Genomic DNA, 23,427 nt, shown 5'->3' on the forward strand with positions numbered 1-23,427 from the left:
TGATGCTTGAAAAAATTTATATCCTTAGACTAGTTCATACCAAGTTTTTACAACAATGTAATTGAGTAATAGGCATTGTTTTAATAGGATCGCCTTCATCAAATATTTCTATGGTATTGTAGTAATTATTTTCGGTACATTAAATATATAAATTTTTTATTTTATATTAATAAAGTCATAAATGGTAATATATATGTAGTAATTTATTAGCTATCCACAGAAAGCACGTAAAGCAAAAATATCTACCTCCCATTATAGGGTAAGATCAAGAAAAGATTTTTCAAGATGTCCATCTATCAACAAGTAATTGAACTAAATCTTAACCTGCGCTTATTAAAGTTGGAAATGTCAGTAATGTCAACTGTCAAATTATTTAATTAATTCCAATTTATGGAAATAATAAATATTTATTTACAAGTATACTCAAGTAATAGAAACTTATTCAATAGATTGGAATTGATTTCTTAAGTGAAATTATAAATTTAGTTACAGTCATCATATGGTAATTAAAACGCAATAATCGAAACAAATTGATAAGAATATTTACAACTGGATTCAAATATTTCGTAACATTTAAAAACCAGGAAATTGTTGACATGTGCCTAAAATGTTGGAAGGACTTGTTGCTTGGGTTTTAAATAATTATCTTGGGAAGTATGTGGAAAACTTGAATACAGATCAATTAAGTATTGCCTTATTATCAGGTAATTAAAACTGCTATTGTAATTTTTTAATAATTGCACTTTGAACAGTCGAATCATGGGCATAAAAATACACGAGTTAACAAAGCAAGAAAAATATCGTTTTATGATAATTCATAACTAAAGAATTCTTTAACTAATTATCTTAAAATTTAAGGTGCGGTTGAATTAGAAAACTTACCGTTACGTAAAGATGCATTACGATTTATTGGATTGCCAACTGAAGTTCGTGCTGGGTTTATTGGTAAAGTTAAATTACAAATTCCAGTACGACAAATCCGTTCTGCGCCATGGTCAATTGTGATTGAACAATTATATTTAGTTGCTGGACCAGTTCGATTAACAGAAGTAAGGCACTTTTATTTTCTTCTATTGTTTATAATAGCAGACCGCTTATTTTGAATTAAGTAAAGTAAAGATAACATATAACTTAATGAAATTTCCGGGTTTTTTCACTTTACCCACGTGGACTAAACAATTATTTATAAGGAATAGATAAACACTAAACTTTTGAAAAAATGGTTATTATGCTATTTATTATAAGTTTCTTGAAAAAAACATTTAATTATTTTATTAATATTTTAGTGGGATAGTGAAACCGAAGAATTAATTAATCAAGACTTGAAACAAGCTGCTTTAGATGCAGGTGAAGCGAAATGGAGAGCTGAAACTGAAGCTGCTCAACAAACTGGATACTATGCATCAAGTTATTCCTCATGGATAAATTATGGAACCGGTCTTATGACAAATATTGTAGAAAATTTACAAGTACGACTATTTTTACCCCCAAATTTAAGATTGTTTAATAATAGCGTATAATTTTCAGTTGAAAATAAAAAATGTACATATTCGATACGAAGATGATATGACAGTACCAAATTATGCATTTGCTTGTGGTGTTACAATTGAGTCATTATCAGCTCAAAGTTGTGATTCCAATTGGGTACCAGGTTTTATGCCATGGGAAGCTTCAACTGCATCATATAAGTTGGTCGAACTTACTAATATGGCGGTGTATTGGGATCCAATTCAACCATCGGAAATTCTCCTTGGAAACTTAGAAATGGCAGATTTAACGGTATAGAAGTTAATTTCCTAATATTTAGCATCGATTTTCATTGAATGTTTTTCACTTAAAGGCAAAAATGAGTCAAAAAAATTCGTCAAAACATGTTTATATTATGAAACCAGTAAGTGCGCAAGCTCGAATTAAACGTGATAGAAATGAACAACCATTAAGGTTAAAGTCAACACCAAGAATTACCTCTGATTTATGTTTAGAAGAAGTTTCACTGTCGTTAGCAGATGTAAGTACAAAATATATAAACGGTGCTTTTACGTAGAAGCTGAAGTCTTATTGAGTGAATACATAAAACCACAGTTAATTAAGGGTATGTTCCGATATGTAGCTGCAAGCACTGTTCATTACTCTTAATGGTGAGAAATTCGTACCGTTATGGATTGCCAGTAAACGGCCACAGAGCCCTAGGGAATTAATAACGTCATAAAACATAATATACCATCGCCATTTTTGTAGTGAGGGCACCGGCGTTTGAGAGGTGAGGTTCTCTTCTCGCTGTGTTGACGCATATTTCCGATTGATACCCATGTTCATGTTAAAATGTGTAATACACGAGTGCGAATCGTGTATTACTAAGAATTTCAAAATTTAAACATCGGTATAAATCAAAAATATTCGTCAACACAACGCGTATTGTGTTTGGCTGTCTTGAAAACATCATTTGTGCTTTGACCACGTGATCAAATTAAACAGCACCAGTTGTATAACAGTTCGCGGCAATTATTAATATAAATAATTTATTCATCATAATAAAAAATTTTTTAGCCATTACATAAAAATATATAACATTTTAACTAATTAAAATATTCTAATTTACTACGACAATAAATAAATTGGAAATATAAAACTTTTAATTTATACGTGTTTTCTACATGGTATTTTACATACAATCTTTTATTATTTTTAATTATTCACAATAATATAAGACTATGTAATTCAAAGTAATATGTAGAAAACACTTCAAAATAATTTAAATTAAATAAAGTATCAAAACTAAAACCTTGACTACTATAAATATCACTACTAAAAATATCACTATAATAAAATCACGCTCTAAAAAGTAAGAAACAAGAAGATATTCTTATCTGAAATTGTTATGATAAGTAAAATCATACAGTCGGGCGAGCATTCTGTGGAAAGTTTTGTAATCTTAGAGGTTCCCCGACGGTATTGACGATTTTTCTTACCATAAAAATTTCAGTTGAAAAGATCTTGTTTCATACTTTTTAGAGCGTGATTTTGTAGTAGTCGGAGTTTTACTGTTTGAGTTTAGTTTTGGAACTTTATTTTTTGTTATAATAAAAATTTAATAATTTCTACTAATCTTGAATATATTAAATATTCATCAAATATTTAATTATAACAAAATTCAAACAGTAATTTTTCTCGTTTAATAGAGAAATTTAAAATAAGAGTTATTTTCAATTGAAATGATATCAAAAAATGGGAGAACAGAATACTAGACTGCACTCCGTTTTAAACAGTAACCAGTATAAAGTTAGTTAGTTATACTGGTAAGCTAGTTATAAAGTAACGACTTCGCTGTATATTACATTCACGTCTTGATTTAAAGTGGTCTCAATATATATCGTAACATATCCTAAGTTCGACTACCAAAAAAAGCGTATCAGTTTTCTGTATTTTTAAAAAATTTTGATTTTCATGCATTTTCAGTGGCAATATGAACAAATGATCCATTGCATTCGAGGATTAGATGATATTGCACGAATACGATGTTATCGATTATATCGACCAAAGTGCCCAATCAAAGAAAATCCACGTGCTTGGTGGATGTATGGAATACGAAGTGTACTTACACCAAGCCAATGCTTAAGATTGTGTAATCCACGGCCAACATGGCAAATGTGTTTAACACGTGCCAAAGAGAATGTTAAATATGTGGAAATTTGTAAAACTTTATTTGCAACACCAACAATTGTTTTAAGCGCGGAGGATAAATTATTAAAGGATCAAGTTGAATGGAATAGAGATTTAGATGAATTACTAATTTTACGTGAGGTATTTCATCAAATTTACTATTAGTATAAAGTAGCTCATAGACGATCAATAGTTTTTCTCGCGATCCACTTTATAAATGGTCGATCACTATCAGAAACAAGAATATTTATTGTTTAAGGGCTGTTTTATACTGAATGATTTGTATAAAATATAACAGTTTTTTCGCATAACATTTTCCCAAATTTTAGATTGCAATGAGAAAAATTCCAATATCACAAACTGCTTCAGCGCCGTGTACTAAAAGTGTTCTAGTACAATGGTTCCCACAATGGTGGGGTTGGTATTCTTCGACTGCATCAAATGATGATAAATCAGTATCAAATAATAGCGGCAATAGTACTAGTATTAAATCGGAATTAGAAGATGAAATTTTAGATGCGTTAGGTGATACATTCGAAAATAATACGTTACTAAAACGTGATGTTGTTTTTGGACAATTTAATTTTACGCTTAAACAAGGAGTATTTAATTTATGTTCAACTGCCGATCCTACAGCAGAAAGGTAACTAAATAGATACTGAAGAAATATACACTTATCAACAATAATTTTCATTAAACTATAATTTATTTTCTAGAATCTCAATGATGGAATTACAATATGAAAATGTAAAGTTATCATTCGAAACACGACCACGAAACGGTTCCCATAAATTTGAAATAATCTTAGGATCATTGTCTCTACATGATCGTATAACTAAAGATACACAATTTCCTATACTTATTTCGCCCCAGGGTAAAGAACAAGGTCCCACTATGTCAAGAGTGACATCACGTGTGCTTAGTCCTCGCCTTAGTCGTAGTTCTTCTGCACACTCCGCAGCAAATGAACCATTATTCGAATTGTGTTACGAGAATAAACCATTTAATTCAAATTCGGATTACAAGTATGTATAATCTTAACAACTATGTTTAGAATTAGTATTTATTATGGAATATTTCTTAGGTTAAGAGTACGATCTCAATCATTAGACATTGTTTATAATCCTGGAGCAACTCAATGGCTAGCGTCATTTTTAGCTGGACCACATCAACATCGTATTAATTTACCAACAAAATCTAAAATTGGGGCGGATTTTATGAAAAATTGGGAGCATATATTGGAAGGCGATGTTGTTGTAAGATTCTCATAGATTTTTTATCAATTTTCCAAACTGTACTAAATTATGTTATTGAATTCTAGCGAAAAAATTTAGATCGTAAATCATGGGATTTAAAATTAGATATATCCGCGCCACAAATTATTATTGTTGAACAGTTTACTGATCGAAATGCTGCAGTGGCTGTTGTGGATTTTGGTCGTTTACAATTATGCAATTCCGAAGAAGAAAATATAGGAGCTGCTGAGGTAATCCCTCATCCGCTTGTAGAACGAAGTGAATCAGAAGATGAAGGTAAGAGTTTTTTACTCTCGCGAGTTATAATTAATAATAATTTTAAAAAATTCGCCATTTTTTACACTATCCCGCAAATGTTAGTCAACATAAAAAATATTACGGGCATAAATTTTGTAGAAATCAGAAAATAGCAGCAATTTAGGCCGCGAATGCAAAATGCTAAAACAAAAAATAACGGCTGCCGGCTATCAAAAATTTCCGTAAAATGGGGTGTAATTGAATACGTCACATAGCCTTAATTTGTTTTTGTTTTCAGACAATTTTATGACACCGTGTTCAACACCACCTGGAAGTGAGGCTAGTGAATCAGAGCAAACATCAATCAATACCCAAATACCTGTTGCAAACGCATCACCTTCATCCAAAATTAACGAATTATCTCTTCACCAATCGCTTTACGATCGTTACTTAGTTGAATTAAACGATATGCAAATTTTAGTAGGAAAAGTTCGTGATAATTGGAAATACGCACATACAAAGGGCACATCAACTCTTCACGTCTTGGATCGTTTTAATATATTATTTCATATTGAACGACGTGCTGTAAAAATTTCGGATCCATTATACCCAAATTTAACGCTAAATGCAAATCTCCCAAAACTTGTTGTTCACATAAACGAGCAAAAAATTGCAACAATTCGAAAATTATACAATATTATAACAATTACGGGTCTTCCATCGCCACTTAAAAGTCCTGTCACAACCCCAGTAGAAATTCAACCGGAGAAATCGACAAAACAGGATGACGATAACATGAGTGTAAGCAGTGAAAGTATTACACAAGACACCACCAATATCGAAATGTCACAACTATTAATGTTCCAATTTTCGATTGATCAACTGGCATTGGAAGTACAATCAAGAGGCCGTAGCGTGGCCGAACTCCAAGTGGCTGGAGTTCGTGTTGCATATACAAAACGTGATATAGATGCGACAATTTCATTGAGTGTGCATGGATTGCTGTTAGTCGATGCCTTACAGACATTTGGAGCAGATTTTGAACTGTTGGTTGCCAGTCATAAACATGTCGGGTAAAATTTTCAAAATCATTTGTTTTTTTCTTGCATTTTATTAAAATATCCTTTTATTAATTTCAGAATGGATTCAGTCTCAGGAAGTATACGAGATAGTGAACCTTGTAGTCCATCATCTCCAGCTTCTCCAGATCCTACTTTAATGAAACCTAATGGCACTTCACCAATAGCGTTGACGCAAGCGTTATCAAATTTAGCTACTGATCCTCCTGGAATTAGAGGTAAAGTTCGGTTTTATGAATAACTTTTAATTTCCTTTTCGATATATATACATTGAATATTGACAAAAACGTTCTCGATAGACCTGTTTATTTTGGTACGTAACCCTGAAAATTATCAAACACAGTTAAGTCGAAATCGCTTGCAGGCGATTAAATAATGACGTAAACTTTACTCTTTGTTGAATTGAATACTTGACTCATTAGGTATCTACTATACACGGAAACTGTTTCCACTTCCCTGTAATATTAAAATCATATTGTGTTATTTATTTTAGCAATATCACCCACAAGAAGTTTCGCCACAAGTCCTCCGCATATAGGATCAGCTGAATTAGTAAAAAATCCAAGCTCGTTTACCGGTTTAGATCATTTAGATGCAGATGCATTAATAACCGTTGAAGTTTTAATAATAAACGGCTTAGATCCGTTACAACAAGCGAATATACAATTCAATAATTTGGATATAATTGCAAATCAAGAAACAATTGTTGAGTTGGTTGGTTTTGTTCGTCGTGTATTTCCAGAATTTAAATCAACAAAGCGAGCCGCCGAATACACTACAAGTACTGATTCAATACAACAAATGTCTCCAACTGTTTTAGAAGAGAACGAATTTCGAACAAATGAGCAGACACTATCTCCACCACCGACAAAAACTGAGATTATATTCGATTTTCACAGATTAAATGTTTTGTTGCTACGAGCTGTGGTTAAAGATGGCTGTTTACATGGTCGAAAAGTTGCAACAGCTACGATGAGTGAAGCACGAATTCAAGCAACAGTTGGTAGGTTCGACGAAAAAAGTATTCACACGAGGGCAGAAAGGGTTTGATTTTAATGTTTTTTTAGATTCATCAGTAGTAGTTCAAGGTTCTTTAGGGGGTTTACAAGTACTTGATTTAACTCCAGAAGGACATATGCATCAACGGATTGTAAGTGTCGGGAAAGATCCTTTGGTAGAAAATGAAAATACGCGTAAAGATTTATTAGCAACATTAAATGCTGATTTGTACAAAGTTGGAACGTATCATCATGCACCGGTCGATGAACGAGCTTTTAGTTTTAGTGTAAGGCGGTCACTACAAAGTGAAGAAGAAAATGGTAAGTTTGGCATTTTTCCATTTTTTATGGCAAGATATCAGGACAGACACATCAGAAGAGACACTTTAGTATATAGAGTTTGGTATTTCTATAAAGCTTCAATTTGTGCTAGATTGAAATTTTAGACCATAAATTTGAAAACGTCTAAAGCTAGATTAGGTTGTAGAATTCGGGCAGCAGGACTACTTCCACTCTACGCTGTGTTAATAATCCATAAATCTCTAGATTTTGTCGACACATTTCCATTTTTTAGTAAGCTCTCACTACTCTTCATTATCTATCCACGCTCCGCCACCTCTACCTACTCTGTCTATTCGGAAAATATTATCCCAAAATATCAAAATTTTGGTTCTCCACAGATGGACATTGACCCAGAAAATGATGAAATCCCTTTTTCTTTTTTGATAGCCTTTTGTTATCCCTCTTTTTTATGGTTTATCCTGACAGCACAGTTTTCTGTGATTAATTTTTCTCTGCCAGTCATTTGCAAATTTTAATTAATTTTAATTTTTTTTTAATAGACAGAGCAGAAATTACTGTGCGCATGGCGTCTGTATGGTATACTCATTCTACACAATTCTTAATGGAATTACAGTCTTGTGCATCAGAATTTAAGCAATATCTTACACATGTTGCCAAATCTATAAAGGCAGCTGCAACCGATATGGCAATTGGTTTAGTTCGTGCCAGGTAATTCTATCATTTATTTTTATGGAAAAAACTTTATTATCCAAAAAATATTTTTAATTTTACAGAACTGAAGCATTAGCGCAATCTCTTTACTTAAATTCAAGATTATCAGCTTCGTTATATGGTGTTGGTCCGGCAGATGTAACGTCTCCTCGTCGAAGAAAGCGAAGCTTCTCGCAATCATCCGAGAATTCTTCAGATTTACCTTCAGGATATGCATCGTTAAAAGGAACAACACCACATACTCCTTATAGTCCCACTGATGATAACTATGCAGTTATTGATATAAAGTAAGTTGGGAAATATTCGATTTTGGGATAACTTATCTTTTTCCAAACTTTCAAATTATTATTTTCGTCAGCGACTGAATTTACTGCATAGTAATATTGTCCTACTTTTTTAGGTTAGATGTTATTTTCGATACACCTGTGATTGTATTACCTCGATCTGTAAACAGTTCAGAAGTATTTGTGGCTCATTTAGGAAAAATTACTATTAATAATAGTGACAAAAGTTTCATAAATGAAACCACAAAACCTTCAGAGGAAAATAATACAGACGGTGGTGATGGTACACCTGAAAATTCGATGTGGAATAGTTATACATCCAGAGTTGAATGTTATAATGTTGAAATTAAAGACATGAATATTTATTCACTAGATATAGCGAAACGAAGAACTAGTCATTTGGATAATCAGTAAGTATATCAATTTGTTTCACACGGTGCCGATCGACTTGGAAATCTGGAAATATCAGGTAATTTTGAAATTCTGAGAAAGCCAGGAAATAGTCTGTGAATTTTTGAATTGATAAGAGAAAATGTAATTTCAAATAACCAATTCGATCGCCACTCTGGTCTCATATTATTGACGATAGTTTTTAACAGAACAATTTTTCAGTTCAACTCTTAATCGAGCTGAAGAAATATATTCCTGTGAAAATGCAGGATCGCCAATACTGCATGACACTGTATTACATTTTACAGTCAAACGAAAGATTCTTTTACCACAAGAAGGCTACTCTTCGGTACTGTTAGACGATGCGAATAGTGATAGTACGTTGTTTGAGAATCGTGAATTAGAAAGTAGTGAAAGTATTCAGGTATTTGATTTTCTTTTTTTATAATTAATTAAAACTTTTGTGAATTTTCCACACACAATTTTTTTTTTAATTTTCAATAAATATATTTTCTTCAATAAATAATATCACATAATTATTTGTGTAATTGAAAATGTATTTAAAATCATGCTGTTTATACTATACAGACGCTCGGAACTTTCATTCTAAATTCTGTATACATATACCTAGAAAAACTAGAAAATCTATATTAGAAATTTTTAAAAGTTTCTAGACATCGCTTAAAATCAATCCGAGATAGGGCTTCTATTATCCAGGCGATTATTCAAAAACCACTCGTTGGATAGTCAAATGGACGATTTTTTTATGATTTTTGGCTCAAATGCATGTACGCGAGTTTTAATCAAATTCCGAAACAATAATCTCAAGAAATCAAGAATTGCATTGCACTGCATTTAGTGTAGTTTTGACCAAAAATTCAAAAAAACGTGTTCATTCGACTAAAGTATGATAATTTCTTAGATATCGTCTAAAATCAATCCTATAACAATAATTTCTCAGATGGATTTCAGAGGATATCTCGAAAATCAATCATGCAACCATCAAATGAACTAGATTTTTGTGGCTTATCAATTCAGAAACAAAAATTTGTTTGTGATTCTTTCAAAAGGGTATTCATTATTAAGAAAATATAATCCTTAAGAATATTCAAAATAAAATCGAGAATACATTTTTTTGAATAACTTAGATCCCAAAAAAATTAATTAAGGTATGTTTGACGATTAAACCCATATAAAGTGCGATTTAAAAGCGTCCAAACTTTTAAGGCACCTAACCAATTTCTCACATACAATTACATACAGATGACTTTTTTGTACTAAATGCTGAACTTACAATAACAAGAAAACAGTAAATACTTAAACTTTTCCAGTTATTTGGTTGTGTCGTAACGCCGTTAAAATTATCACTAGCTCGAGCCCAATATGAACAAATTTTGGACACTTTCCAAACAGTAATAACAATGCAGTCACATCAATTATCAGAACAACGTGATCCTAACTTAACAGGATATCGTAACATATCTAGTTTAGGAGATATCGCCGAAGAAGAAAACGATGGAGTGACATTGAGTATGTACCCGTCATTACGTGCCAAAATGTATAATAATGCATTTGCATCCAAGAATAAAATTGATTATCAAAATTTTATGATGTTAAAAGGTAAGTGATACAATACAATTTGGTTTATAAAAACGTAATTCTTAAAATTATTTTTTAGTATCGTTCAAGTTACCAGAATGTACAATTGAATTGTGTGGTGACGTAGGATCAGGAGACGAAGGTCTAGTAGATTTATCATTTAGAGATTTTAACGTAGATTATGAAAAATATCATCGATACGAAACTAACATTCAGGTTTCATTGCGATCGTTACTAATGGAAGATCTCTCGAAACCACCCGATTCAAAACATCGTTGTATGGTTATTTCATCAGATGTAAATGAACTACCAAAAGGACCATGTTATCTTTCAAGGTCATGTCCTGATTTACTGGCTAATCCAATTGTTCAAAGTCCATCAAGAGGCTCGTTACCAGATCATTTAGAAACAGAAAAAGTTTTGGGTGTGGATATCCCACACACTAAACCTGTATATCCTCGAACGCCTCCACCATCCCCGAAATGTCGACAGCGACCACATGAAAATTTGGTATTGATTTCAACATTAATTGTTGATCCAGCATCACCCAATTTTAAAACACATTATAATTCATTGCACAAATCAACATCGGTTGATTTTAATTGTTTGGATTTGGTTGTAAATGTTGAATCATGGGTGGTAGTTTTAGATTTTTTTGGAGTGAATTCGAATAATACTCCAAGTAGAAAAATTAGTAATACTTCGGATAAATTTCAACAGTCTACAGAATCGTTAGAAGAAGGTTAGTATGAAACAACTTTAAAATATCCCCCAAAAAAATAAGTTAAAATTTGTCGGGGATGTTAAATATTCTTAGTTTAATTTTATTAAATATTAATGAAATTGTAATTCTAGAATTACCCCAAGGAAATTCAGAATTAGCAGTTGAAGTACGATCATTAACTTTGGTTTTGACGCAACCAGAACGTGAAGTAGCTAAAGCAAATATTTCTCATTTATCTCTAAGTATTGTAAATCGAGGAAATGAACAGTATGGAGAAATGAGTCAGTTAGCAGGTTTACAACAACGTAGCGTCTCGGGACGATTAGGTTCAATGTCTTTAATAGACTTAACATCCCATGGAAATTTATATAAAGAAAGATTTATAAGTGCTGGAGAACAAGCACTAAATTTTAATTATGTCAAGTAAGCTAAAAAATAAAAATTACGTTATTTTGTGACTGGGCTTTTAAAAATTTTGGAATTTATTCATCATTTTCAGATTAAATGAAAACGAAGCCGAATTCTCCGATTATGATGCTCAATTAAATTTAGAAATGTCTTCCGTTTTTTATGTTCATACAAAACGATTTTTAAACGAATTACAATCATTTTTTAATCATTTCGATCAATTACAAAGTGCAATGAGTAATATTCGTGCAGCAACACGACAACTTGAAGAGACTGAAAAACCAAAACAAAGAGGAACAAGATTACTTTTAGAACTGTACGCTGGTTCTCCGGTTATTCTATTACCAGTATCCTCACGATCAACAGAAATATTAGTTGCGGATTTGGGAAAATTAAAAGTGAAAAATAAATTTTGTTTGGCTGGCAGTAAAGGCACTATCAGTGTTTTAAAAAATTCTCTAGAAAGTAAGTTTAAGAATTAATATTGAGATCGTTTCCTAGTTAAAAAAAATTTTCTTTCATTAATAACGACACAATACATTTAATATCATATTTTATGCCCCATCTATTTTTTTTTTTTACAGATTCAAAATGTTTATTAAATGTAATGATGATTGATTTAGTTAACATGGATATATTCGCAGCGAAACGTGAACCAATTGATTATTGTAGCCCGTCACGAGTTTGTGGGAGTAACACTTCCTCAAAAGTATCAAATACTTATGTCCGATTTGAATTAGGTGGATATCGGGTTGTTAAAGTTGGACCTTCTTTGCTCACTGAAAAATGTCATTTAAAACTTCAAGTAGAACGAAATTTAGATTATTTTGTTAGTCATGACGTTGCTGACATGAGTATTCATGGTACTCTTTCCACACTGGATGGAGCCTTGGATTTGTCTCAATACAAGTTAATTCGAGGGCTATTAGCATTCAATTTAGGTGAAGATACATCTGATATTTTAACGATGGTTAATCCTAACCAGTCTGCGGATATTGTGGAAGAACAAAAATCGGTAAAAACCTGGAATTTAATTGATTAAATAAACCCCGAAATTGATTTTAATTATTTTACAATTTTTAGACTTCAATGAGTGATGTTTGGAAAGTTTGGTCTTTGCGACTCGATTTATTAAATGTAACCGTAAGATTATTAACAAGCCATAATGAATTACCATTAGCATCGATTAATTTTATCAAATCAAAATTAACAATTGAAACATTCAGTGATCAAACTGAAGATATTGACTTAATATCACAGGAAATTCAATTAATCGATTCACGATTTAATAAAAGGCCAGTAAATAAACGTTCGAATGTTTTTACAAATATCTTACAGCCTATACATAATATTACGCAAGGCGATGATGTTCAGGCAGAAATTCATAGTAGGCGACGTCCAAATCATCTAAAATTCACAATATTATTAAATAATATACGATTAATGGCAATTCTTGATTGGTGGGAAGCAGTACGCGATTTTATTTTTGAACCACCTGAAATGCCACAAAAGGCTATGATCAAGGATTTTGTATCAGAGAATGATCGATCACATCCACTGGCTCAAACATCTGAGGAAGCTATTCCGTTTGAATTAAAATTGAATATTACAGATTCTGAAGTTGTAATTGTAGAAGATACTTCACAATGGGATACAAACGCTGTTATTTTAAAGGTATTTTGAAAATAAGTGAAACCTCTTTAGCCGCACTGGAAGTAAAATTGAGGTTCTGTGTGTGTACGAGAAAGTAATTTGTGTATTTTTTCTGTATTTAGAGCACAACTGTTATTTCATACCGTCCTACAAATAAGGAAAAACCGTTATCGTGTAATTTTAATCACTGCGAAATGTTTTCATGTATTTTGGGTATGGAAGAAGAGACAGCTTTATCCATTATTGATCCTGTTACAATTAATATGGAGGTGAATAAGGATCGTATACTTGAGGTAAGATTTTTGTCCTAATTTTAGCAAAATTCGTCAGCGTGTCTAAATTTTAGACTTGGAAAGCAACAAAAGAGGATTAAAATGCCAGGTGTAATTATTTTTTCAATATGTAGGATAAAACATTTATGTAAGTCCCAATTTTCCATTTCTTACAATTAATTCCATTGTAATCATTTCGGCGCTCGTAGAAAAAGCTCTCACTAGAACGCTTGTTGACTACCATCGGCTTATCTAAGGACTTCGCAATCACGAATGTTCAACTTATATACGCTGGCTTTATTCCTAATTAATTTTTATAAATAGATACGAAAAAAGATAAGAAGGTTAACTTTTTGTTTTATAGGTTCAATTACAAATTTTAAGTGTACGGTTGTCTTATCATGATATTAGAATGTTTATACAAATGCTAAATTCGATAACGAAACAAACGCAAGGGGCCAAATTAAAAACTGAAACGCCACCGGCAAACGCCAAAAGTAAGTATCTCCGTTCAATATTTTTAACTGCAATTTTAATTTAGTTAATGAACTAAGAAAATTAATCAAATTTGTCAACAGGTGAAGTCGTAAAATTAACAGCATTAGGATTCGAAACAGAAGATTGTATTCAAGCATTAAATCAATGTAAAGGTCAATTGGATGATGCAGCATTATGGCTAACACAAAATGCCCAAGCTGTTGATTCACCAAGCCAACTAAGTGGGATTTCAAAAACTGATACACCATTTCAAATAATGGCCGTTGAAATTAAAACAAGTGCTTTATCGCTATGTATCATTGATGATTGCCGTGATTCAGATGTTCCTCTCTTAGAGTTGTCTTTTACACAATTAAATATACGACAAGCTGTTGGAGGAAATGAAAGAAGTCAAAGTGCTGATTGTTCTCCATTGAGGAAATTTGATGAAGCTTCGTTTCGAAGTGGAGATGGTTGGTTAGAATGTATTTTAGGTGGTTATTATTATAATCGTACGTTATCTGGATGGGAACCATTTTTGGAACCATGGAAGTAAGTAATCAGCTTGGAAATCTATTCTGTGAAACAGCCTTTTACAGATCTATCCAAATTTCTACTTTTTCTCGTAAGATAAAGCAATGTTTTTTTTACTCCATGTATTTTCAGATGTGAAATTGGATGGGAATACAGTTTAACAGCATCGTTACAACGGAATCGTTTACAACTACGAATTCAATCTGATAATTTGTTAAATATTAATATTACCAGTACATTAATCGATCTAATTAGCCAAGTAAAAGATACTTGGATTCAAGATTATTACAATACAAATAAAGAAACTACTGAAAACAAAGTAATTGGAAGTCCACCCGGATATCGAAGACGATCGCCTTTTGTACCGTTTGCATTAAAGAACGAAACTGGTTCAAAACTTTGGTTTACAACATTAACAATAAACTCAGATTATACCGTCTACAGTGAGTGTAAGGGGCAATTATTACGTTTAGACGATACCTGGATTGAAGTACCATCCGGAGAAACGGTACCATTTACATTTGGACGTAGAGATAAATTACGTCATCGTGATACACATATTTTAAAAATTCATCAGTTAGGGGTGAAAATTGATGGCTGGAAACCTACAGATCCAATATCGGTAGATAAAGTTGGTGTCTATTTTCGATATGCTGATCCTGAAGTTGTGAGAACTGTAAGTATCAGTATGCAGAGTTTGCCAGTAAAAAAGAATAAAAAACTTCAAGGAAAAATGAAAATATTGATATTACTATTATTCCTGTTTTTTATGACTGTTCATAAGTGTGCCTATAAATTCAAAATAACCTATACGAATTTTGGGATTAATTTTTTAATCCCTGGATACGTTTTTGAACAGGTTAAAATAAAGAATAAATACTGGCGGCAACTTCGAATCAAGTCGAGGGAAAAGTTTGAGACCGGGTTTGTTTTATGAAATATGCTACCTAAATTACTATAAAAAAAATATGATTTTGTAACCCACATTTGAAATGTCTTGTTTATTCCGGTTTATTATTCTTTTGAATTCTTTTCTTTTGAATATTCTACGTGCCTCTCAATTTAATTGATGTTTAAATTAACTGTTTTTTGTTTCCAGTCTGATGTTCCAAAAGCAAAAATTGTATTTGCTGTTGCACTGGAAGGATCTGCGCGGAAATTAGTTACTGTACGTTCTGCGTTAGTTTTGACCAATCATTTGCCAGATATGATTGAATTGAAAATGGAGAATGCATTTACTTCACAGTCAGGTATGATTTTTATTTATAATATAATAATCTATAGTGGTGGACCCAGGCAAAAAAGCATTCTTCTTAAAATAACTTCTATATATAAAAAAAAAAAAATATTGACTCAATCTTAATTTATATTTCAGGATCATTAGTTCCATCCAGTAAAACATTATTCCTGGCAAGTCAAGCAAGTTTACCTTTACCATTGACTCATGTATATTCACAGATATTTCTACGTCCAATTGATTCAAAACATGCGTATATGTTCTGTAATCAACCATTACGATGGTCACATGTAACCCGCTCTGATGTTGTAGTACAAGAGCTACGAGAATGTCGTAGTCAAAGAGAAAATCCATATAGATTTTGTGTATTAATTCGTCGTGAAAATTACCCCGACGATGGTAATACTGCCAACTACAGTTGTAGTCGTTTTCAGCCATCTCATGTCTTAACCTTAAAACCACCGGTCTTAATTTGTAATCTTTTACCTTATGAATTACATTTTAATTTTCATAGAGGCAAACGAGGGCGAATTTTACCTGGTGAAAATTTTTCAATGCATCAGGTATGTCAATTCAGAAAAATAGTGTGCAAATTCTCTAAATCGAATATACCGAACATTCTCCACTCTTTTTCCGCCTACAATACCAAATATTTTTAGAAAATTGTTTGATAATTATGTGCGTTCGATTAATTATAAATTAACCAGACGATAACATTTCATCGTTGAATTTGCATATTAGTATTTCTCGATGAATAAAGAAAGTAGACTATTATAAGAAATTTTTTTTAATGCAATTTTTAGATCGATTTGGATCATTTGATGGAAATATCATTTCACTTAGATAATTACCCCGGAACAGGAACTTTACTTATCGCTCCAAATTCATCGAATGCTACTTACCGCGTTCGGTTAGAAGATCACAATAAACGTAGACTATTCTTAAATGTGAACGTTACCATGCTTCGAGGTTGTGGAATTGAGGTACGTGATTTTAAAATCATAACTCAAAGTCTCCGTTAACTTATTTGTTTTCAACAGATTTCAGTTTCTGCTCCTTATTGGATTGTAAACAAAGCTGGAATTCCATTAGTTTTCAAACAAGATGGAATTTCAACTGAAACCGCTGGGCAATTTGAAGAACATGAAGTAGCTCGAATGGTTGCACCATTACTATTTAGTTTGACTGATCCTGATTTAAATCCAACAGTTGTAGCTCGAGTAGGAAGTGGTGTGTCCCCTTCTGGTACACCACAATGGTGTCATCGATTCAATTTACAACCAGGCGTACAAACAAGAAAATTTCGAATTACATTTCGTGATAATAGACCGGATATTATTTATGTGTTGGGTGTTGATGTACGAACAGGACGTGGGAAATACCGTGACACAAATATTGTTACAATTTCACCACGATATCAGTTACATAATAAAAGTTCATATCAATTACAATTTTCGCAGAAATGTTTTGCAACCACTGTTGTACGTAATATATTTTTTAACGTGACGTCATTATATCGTCATTAGAATTATTATGTTTATATGCTCATATTTTGAAAATAGATAATAAAAAACTAATATAATGACATCACAAACATTTTTTCTGAGCTTAAAAGGTTAAATGACTGATATTAAAATTTTTATTAATTTTTTAGAAAGATCCAGGTGCACAAGCTACATACTTACGAGCAGTACCAAATTGTCATATGGCTTTTCATTGGCCTCGTTTAGAACGGGAACAATTGTTTTGTGTTCGAATACTCGATGTGCCTGATTGTTGTTGGTCTGGTGGTTTAAAAATAGATTCGAATTACTCTCTACATCTTAATATTCGAGATGTTAATGGGCGGATGTATTTCTTAAGATTAGATGTCGTTCTACAAGCTGCTACATTCTTCATTGTTTTTACGGATGCAGATACTATGCCCCCACCAATTCGTGTGGATAATTATTCTGAAGTTGTTTTGACCTTTGCTCAGGTTGGATAATTTAAAAAAAAAATAAGGATGACCATTTCTTCAATATTAATTACTCAAAGGCATATCTATGATTAAATTTAACTCAACGCTATATGGTAATCTTATTTAGCATATACACCTTAAGGGTGAGGAAAATGTAATCGAAATTGGAACATCTGCATTTCTGGGTTGTTGCTCTATCTCTGAGCCTCAAGATGAATTTAAAGAAATGCAAACATTGACTGTAAGGGTTTGTAAAAAAAATTTGTGCAGATTATTAAAAAATCGGGAATGAAATGGTCACCCTGTCTTTATCGTACATAAGCAAACTTTATCATTATTTTTTGTTTGTTGTTTAGACTGCTTGCAAAGATACATATCGCTGCACTGCACGAGCTCATTCATCCGTTCCATACGCATTGGATGAACCGATTCAACCACCATTTATAACAGTAACCGCCCCTGGAGGAGTTTCAGCAAGCTACGATATGAATAAATTAGGCGAAGGTCGTCAATTAACTTACGAAAATTTCATATATATTGCTTTCACGGGAACTTTTAAACTGTTAGTATATACAACCTATTTTCCTAAACTTTTAACGATTAAAACGTATTTATACTTTTTAGATCTCCAGCCGGCGATCCATTAAACATTGAATCACAACAACTGGTGTTAGATGTTGGCTCTGGAGGTCGAATTATTTTAGCAAGAAAACAACCAGGTCAACGATCACAATTATGGCGTATGAGCAGTTCTGGCCAATTAATTCATGAAGGATCCAGTCCACCTAGACCACCACAACATCCACAATTTGATAAAAGTCTTGTATTGGACATTGAAGGTCCAGCACCTCAACCTTCCACTTACACTGGATTAATGTTACGACGTCCGGATCCACGTCGGCAATCAACACAAACTTGGCGGTTTACGGATGATGGACGTTTGCGATGTGCTCATAATAATATGTGTGTTCAAGCAAAAGATGGATTCTTTGGATTAAGATCAGGTATGTAAATTTCTTTTAAAATTTTCTTAAACAAATTTTTTAGTTACTAATTTTACAGGTACTTCTGAAAATGAAATTGGAATTTGGCAAGAGTGTACGTATCAAAAATGATTTGCAAAACATTAATAACTGTTCTTTTTGCATACCGCTAACATTTTTATTTTAAAAATTGCATTGTATTTTCATTCATGTAAATGCATGAAACTGGTCTCAAATTAATTTCATGTTCATATTTTTAACGACTTGAATTTTTATGGTTTTATCGAATTCTAAACCCACAATCTTACAAATATTTTTACTAAGATCACTGTAAACATTTATTTAATGAAATCTAAAAGTATCTGTACACATCTGCTCCAGGTTGAATTTAGCAAGCTCTAGCTTAAGTCCAGGATAATACATATAGCACATACAGACTTCTCTGATTTTCATTGTGCACAGATAGATACGAAAACAAAAATTAAAAAGTTTATCTATAAAGTTGAAACGAAAAATTTATTTCAAATGCGATGAAATACAAAAAAATTAATTGTTTTAAACAGTTTGTGACCGGCATAATGAATAAAACCACAAAAAATTTAGACCATATAGAATGGTCTATATAAGCTAATTTTAGACTCAAAATACATTATTCAAATTAAAATGAGCATTTCTTTGGGCTGTATTATGCTTTTTGTTAAAATATATCCCCTTCAGAACCCACAATAAAATTTTTTTATTGTGGGTCTTGAAGGGGATATATCAAAATACATAATTTCACAATTTTTGAATAGAAAAAAATATTTCACATTACAGACAAGTTTTGCAAGTTTAAACTTGCACTTTTGGCTAGGTTTTTGTTAATTTGCGAGTGTTGTTTTGCAAGTCATCTATCTGTATGCTATAACCTGCTGCTTATTTTTATCAATCATTCAATGTTTTTAGTCTTCAAATTTTTTTCTTTTATGGAAATAAATCTGTTCTGGAACTCAGAATGCTTAGTTTGAACTTCAGAAAAAGAATTTGTGAAGTAAAACTATCTCTAAAAAAGTCAGAAAAATTCTGAAAAAGTCAATATTAAATAAAATAGATATTCAAGAAAATATTAAATAAATTATTAATCAATGATTTAATGACAGGAAAAGATAATATATTGAGACTCTTTCGGAAGAAATATTTTGAGTTACTACTACTTTGTTACTAATTTTTTGAACAAAATTTTAGGTACTCAGAATATTTCTTCCGAAAGAGTCTATTATCATTTCCTGCCATTAAATGATTGATTAATAATTTATTTATTGTTTTCAAAATTTTTCTGACTTTTTCAGAGATATTTTTACTTCACAAATTCTATTTCTGAATTTCAAACTAAGTATTTATACAGATTTGTTTCCACAAGGGTTCACGGGTAACATAAGCGTACATAATAATTTGTAAAAAAAATTTCACTAATAAAAATTGTCAAAATATTGTAATAAATAAAATTGTGTGTTTTTACAACATGCTAAACAGAACCTGATCTGCGTTCTTTTGAATTTAAAGTGATTCTAACGATGTTGAAATGACATGCTAGCGTCGGCACAAAAGAACACAGCTCTGAATAATTACTTATTTTTTGAAAATAAAAAAACCCGATTGCCTCGTAAATGAATCAAAATTATCAAAAAGGTGTTTAAGAATCTTCAATATTAAATTATCATCTTTTTAGTTCATTTTTTACAGATCTTTTTATTTTTAGATGAAGTAAACAACAAAATCATAAATAAATTATCACCAGCTCTCTAACTTTTAAAATTAAATTTCTGATTAAATATTTAAAATTTTTCTTTAAAGGGAGTACACCAGTATTGGGTCTTATTAATGACGGAACCGTACATCATCGATTTACTGACGCAGGTGTACCATTAGAGCAAGCAGTTGGTCGTCAACGTTTACGACCAGGTTCAGGATTTTTAAAACTTTTAGTTGCAACAGATGGACCCACTAGAGTTTTAAAAATTTATGATATCAAAGAGAAAGTAAGTAAACTACACAAATACAGTATTTAACAATTACCTATAAAAAAATTTAATTTTAGCGAATTTATGCGATGCCAGAAGAAAGGGATTGGGCTAGTATTGCTATAACACAAAGACCGAATCTAGTATCTGATCATACCTTAAATAAGGAATCAAGAGAATATCAATGTACTCTATTATTGACTGAGGGAATTGGTATTAGTGTGGTATCTAGACGACCTTCGGAAGAATTACTATTTGCTCATTTTAAAGGAATTGCATTAGATTCAGTTTTTACTCCAACGGGAAAAACACTAGATGTGAGTGTTGCTGATATTCAATGTGATAATCAGCTTTTGGATGCAACAACTACATCCTTAATTTATGTTGCGAAACCGTCACGTACTGATGAGGATAAAATGCGTCATTTATTGCCTGCGTTACATTTTACTGCTGAAATACAGTCGAGTCCAAATATTAATGCTGTTATTTTCAAGGTAATAATCAATCATTCGAGCATTCGAATATGAGAATGGCTAAGAGTGCATTAACTTTAAAAATGTTGGAATCTTTATGAAAACTAGACTTTAATAAATTTTATCTTTATAAAATTTTTTCAGCATCTAATTCTCACACTAAAACCAATGGCCGTGTACTTAGAAGAAAAATTAATTTTGAAAATATTTGCTTTTGCTGGTTACAATAAATGTGAACAAGAACCACCCGATACGGATGAGAGTGATTTTGAAGCGCAAAGAATTTTACACGAAGTAACTGCAGCACATTCGTTGAGATATTATTTCGGAATAATCAAATTAGCACCTAGTAATGTACGTATAAACTACACAATTTTTTCTTTAGGTTTTTAAATTTTGGTTTTATTTTTTAGATTCGGTTAAGTGTGATAACTGCAAGCAAACTTCCACCGCAATTACAATCTATCAAACGAAAATTAGGTTTAACCCTAATTAAATTCGAAGATGCATCAGTTGATTTAGAACCGTTTGTAAAACAACACCCTTTCGAAAGTAGCCAATTTATAATTAATTCAATTCTTAAGCATTTTAAAGAAGAGCTTAAATGGCAAGCGGCAAATATTTTAGGATCTGTTGACTTTTTGGGCAATCCTTTAGGCTTTGTCAATGATGTTTCTGAGGGTGTGAGTGGTTTGATTTACGAAGGATCAGTTGGTGCTCTAGTTAAAAATGTTACACATGGTATTTCAAATTCGGCCGCTAAGGTTACAGAGTCCTTGTCAGATGGATTGGGAAAAGTAACCATGGATGAAGAACATGAAGAGATGCGTCTACGTATACGACATATTCATTCTGGTAGTAGTGGGGCGCATATTGTAGCGGGTGTAAAAGGTTTAGGTTTCGGTATACTTGGAGGCGCAACCGGTATTTTTAAACAAATTTACGAAGGAGCATCTAATGAAGGAGTTCAAGGCGTATTTTCTGGTATTGGGAAAGGATTAGTTGGGGCTGTGACAAAACCTGTGGTTGGTGTTTTAGATTTAGCATCAGAAACAGCACGTGCTGTTCGTGATTCGAGCCGTAGTTCAAGTCGTGCAGCTCCAGATCGTTATCGACCTCCGCGATGCGTTATTGGACCTGGTGGTTTATTACCGCTGTACTCCAAAGCCCAAGCAATTGGACAACAACATTTGCACACTCTCAACAATCGTAATTATAATGAAATACTTGTTGCATATGAAAGTTTACAGGGTGCGCCAGATGATTTACGAATAATTGTATCAAACGAATATGTACGAATTGTAACAAGTGCTAGAGGTTCAGCATCCTTAGCGATTGTGATCGAAGTACATCTTAGGGATTTAATACATTGTATAACAATAATGACTAAGGAAGGAGGTCGAAATGTTTATTATATAGAGTTGGCAATGAGAGCAAATACTTCGGGGAGTAGTACAAGTATTACGGCATCTTCGCATGTCGAACCAATACGAAGACCACGCGTACGATGTGATTCGGAATCATTAGCGAATTGGGTTGCCCAGCAGGTTAATTATTCGAAAAATATGTATGATGAAATTAGACATACTGTTATTACCGATGTTAATTCGGAAGACTGAATCGATTAAACAATCAGTAGTGATTATTGAGTCTGAATACGAGTAAGAGATACTGAAATTCGAGCTTTTTATGACTAACATTATGACATCTAGTAATCGAGAAACAAAAGAATATCAGGGTACAATGATGTCACGAAGAGTAGCTCCTAATGAAAACAGTATTACATGGTGGAAAAATAATCTTTTCACAAGCGAATATAAAAAAAATTATGTAATAATGTAGAATTCTTAATAATTATGAACATAATCGAACTCACCCAGTGAATTTTACTTAAAAATAATATAGACTTGCCAATTTTAACAAATAAATAAATAAAAAGACAGTATTATGTGATACATTTAAAAATAGTTTGATGTTAAGGAAAATTAGAATATAACTAAAAGGGAAAATAAAGTACGAAAAAGCTGGTGCATGCTCTTTATAATTAGCCTTGATTAGTTTTATAACATACAATATGTATATAAATTATTTTTTATATAAACCAAAAATGTACCAAAGTAACAAAGGAAGAGTAAATAACATTTATTTTATCAGGTTGTTCATTTGATATGTTAATAAAAATTTGTTTC

General features: G+C 32.0%; 1 protein-coding gene across 1 annotated transcript; it reads left to right on the forward strand.

The window, feature by feature from the left end:
- The first annotated feature begins 547 nt into the window (after nt 1-547).
- On the forward strand, nt 548-23,381 carry LOC123296506 (vacuolar protein sorting-associated protein 13D). Its single transcript, XM_044877995.1, has 40 exons — nt 548-704; nt 859-1,049; nt 1,287-1,469; nt 1,528-1,779; nt 1,841-2,008; nt 3,457-3,801; nt 3,990-4,303; nt 4,377-4,685; nt 4,745-4,910; nt 4,982-5,192; nt 5,452-6,226; nt 6,293-6,450; nt 6,726-7,235; nt 7,300-7,551; nt 8,073-8,241; nt 8,307-8,531; nt 8,645-8,938; nt 9,141-9,342; nt 10,250-10,538; nt 10,597-11,259; nt 11,373-11,664; nt 11,741-12,114; nt 12,234-12,664; nt 12,733-13,323; nt 13,425-13,595; nt 13,939-14,071; nt 14,153-14,603; nt 14,718-15,261; nt 15,685-15,835; nt 15,961-16,385; nt 16,626-16,805; nt 16,863-17,303; nt 17,477-17,800; nt 18,139-18,344; nt 18,407-18,786; nt 18,845-18,880; nt 20,599-20,783; nt 20,843-21,259; nt 21,383-21,592; nt 21,652-23,381. The coding sequence occupies exons 1-40, from the start codon at nt 608-610 to the stop codon at nt 22,855-22,857; spliced, it is 12,921 nt and encodes a 4,306-aa protein (XP_044733930.1). The 5' UTR covers nt 548-607; the 3' UTR covers nt 22,858-23,381.
- The last annotated feature ends 46 nt before the right edge of the window (nt 23,382-23,427 follow it).

This window comes from Chrysoperla carnea, chromosome 3 (genome assembly GCF_905475395.1).
Source record: "Chrysoperla carnea chromosome 3, inChrCarn1.1, whole genome shotgun sequence".
Lineage (NCBI taxonomy): Eukaryota > Metazoa > Arthropoda > Insecta > Neuroptera > Chrysopidae > Chrysoperla > Chrysoperla carnea.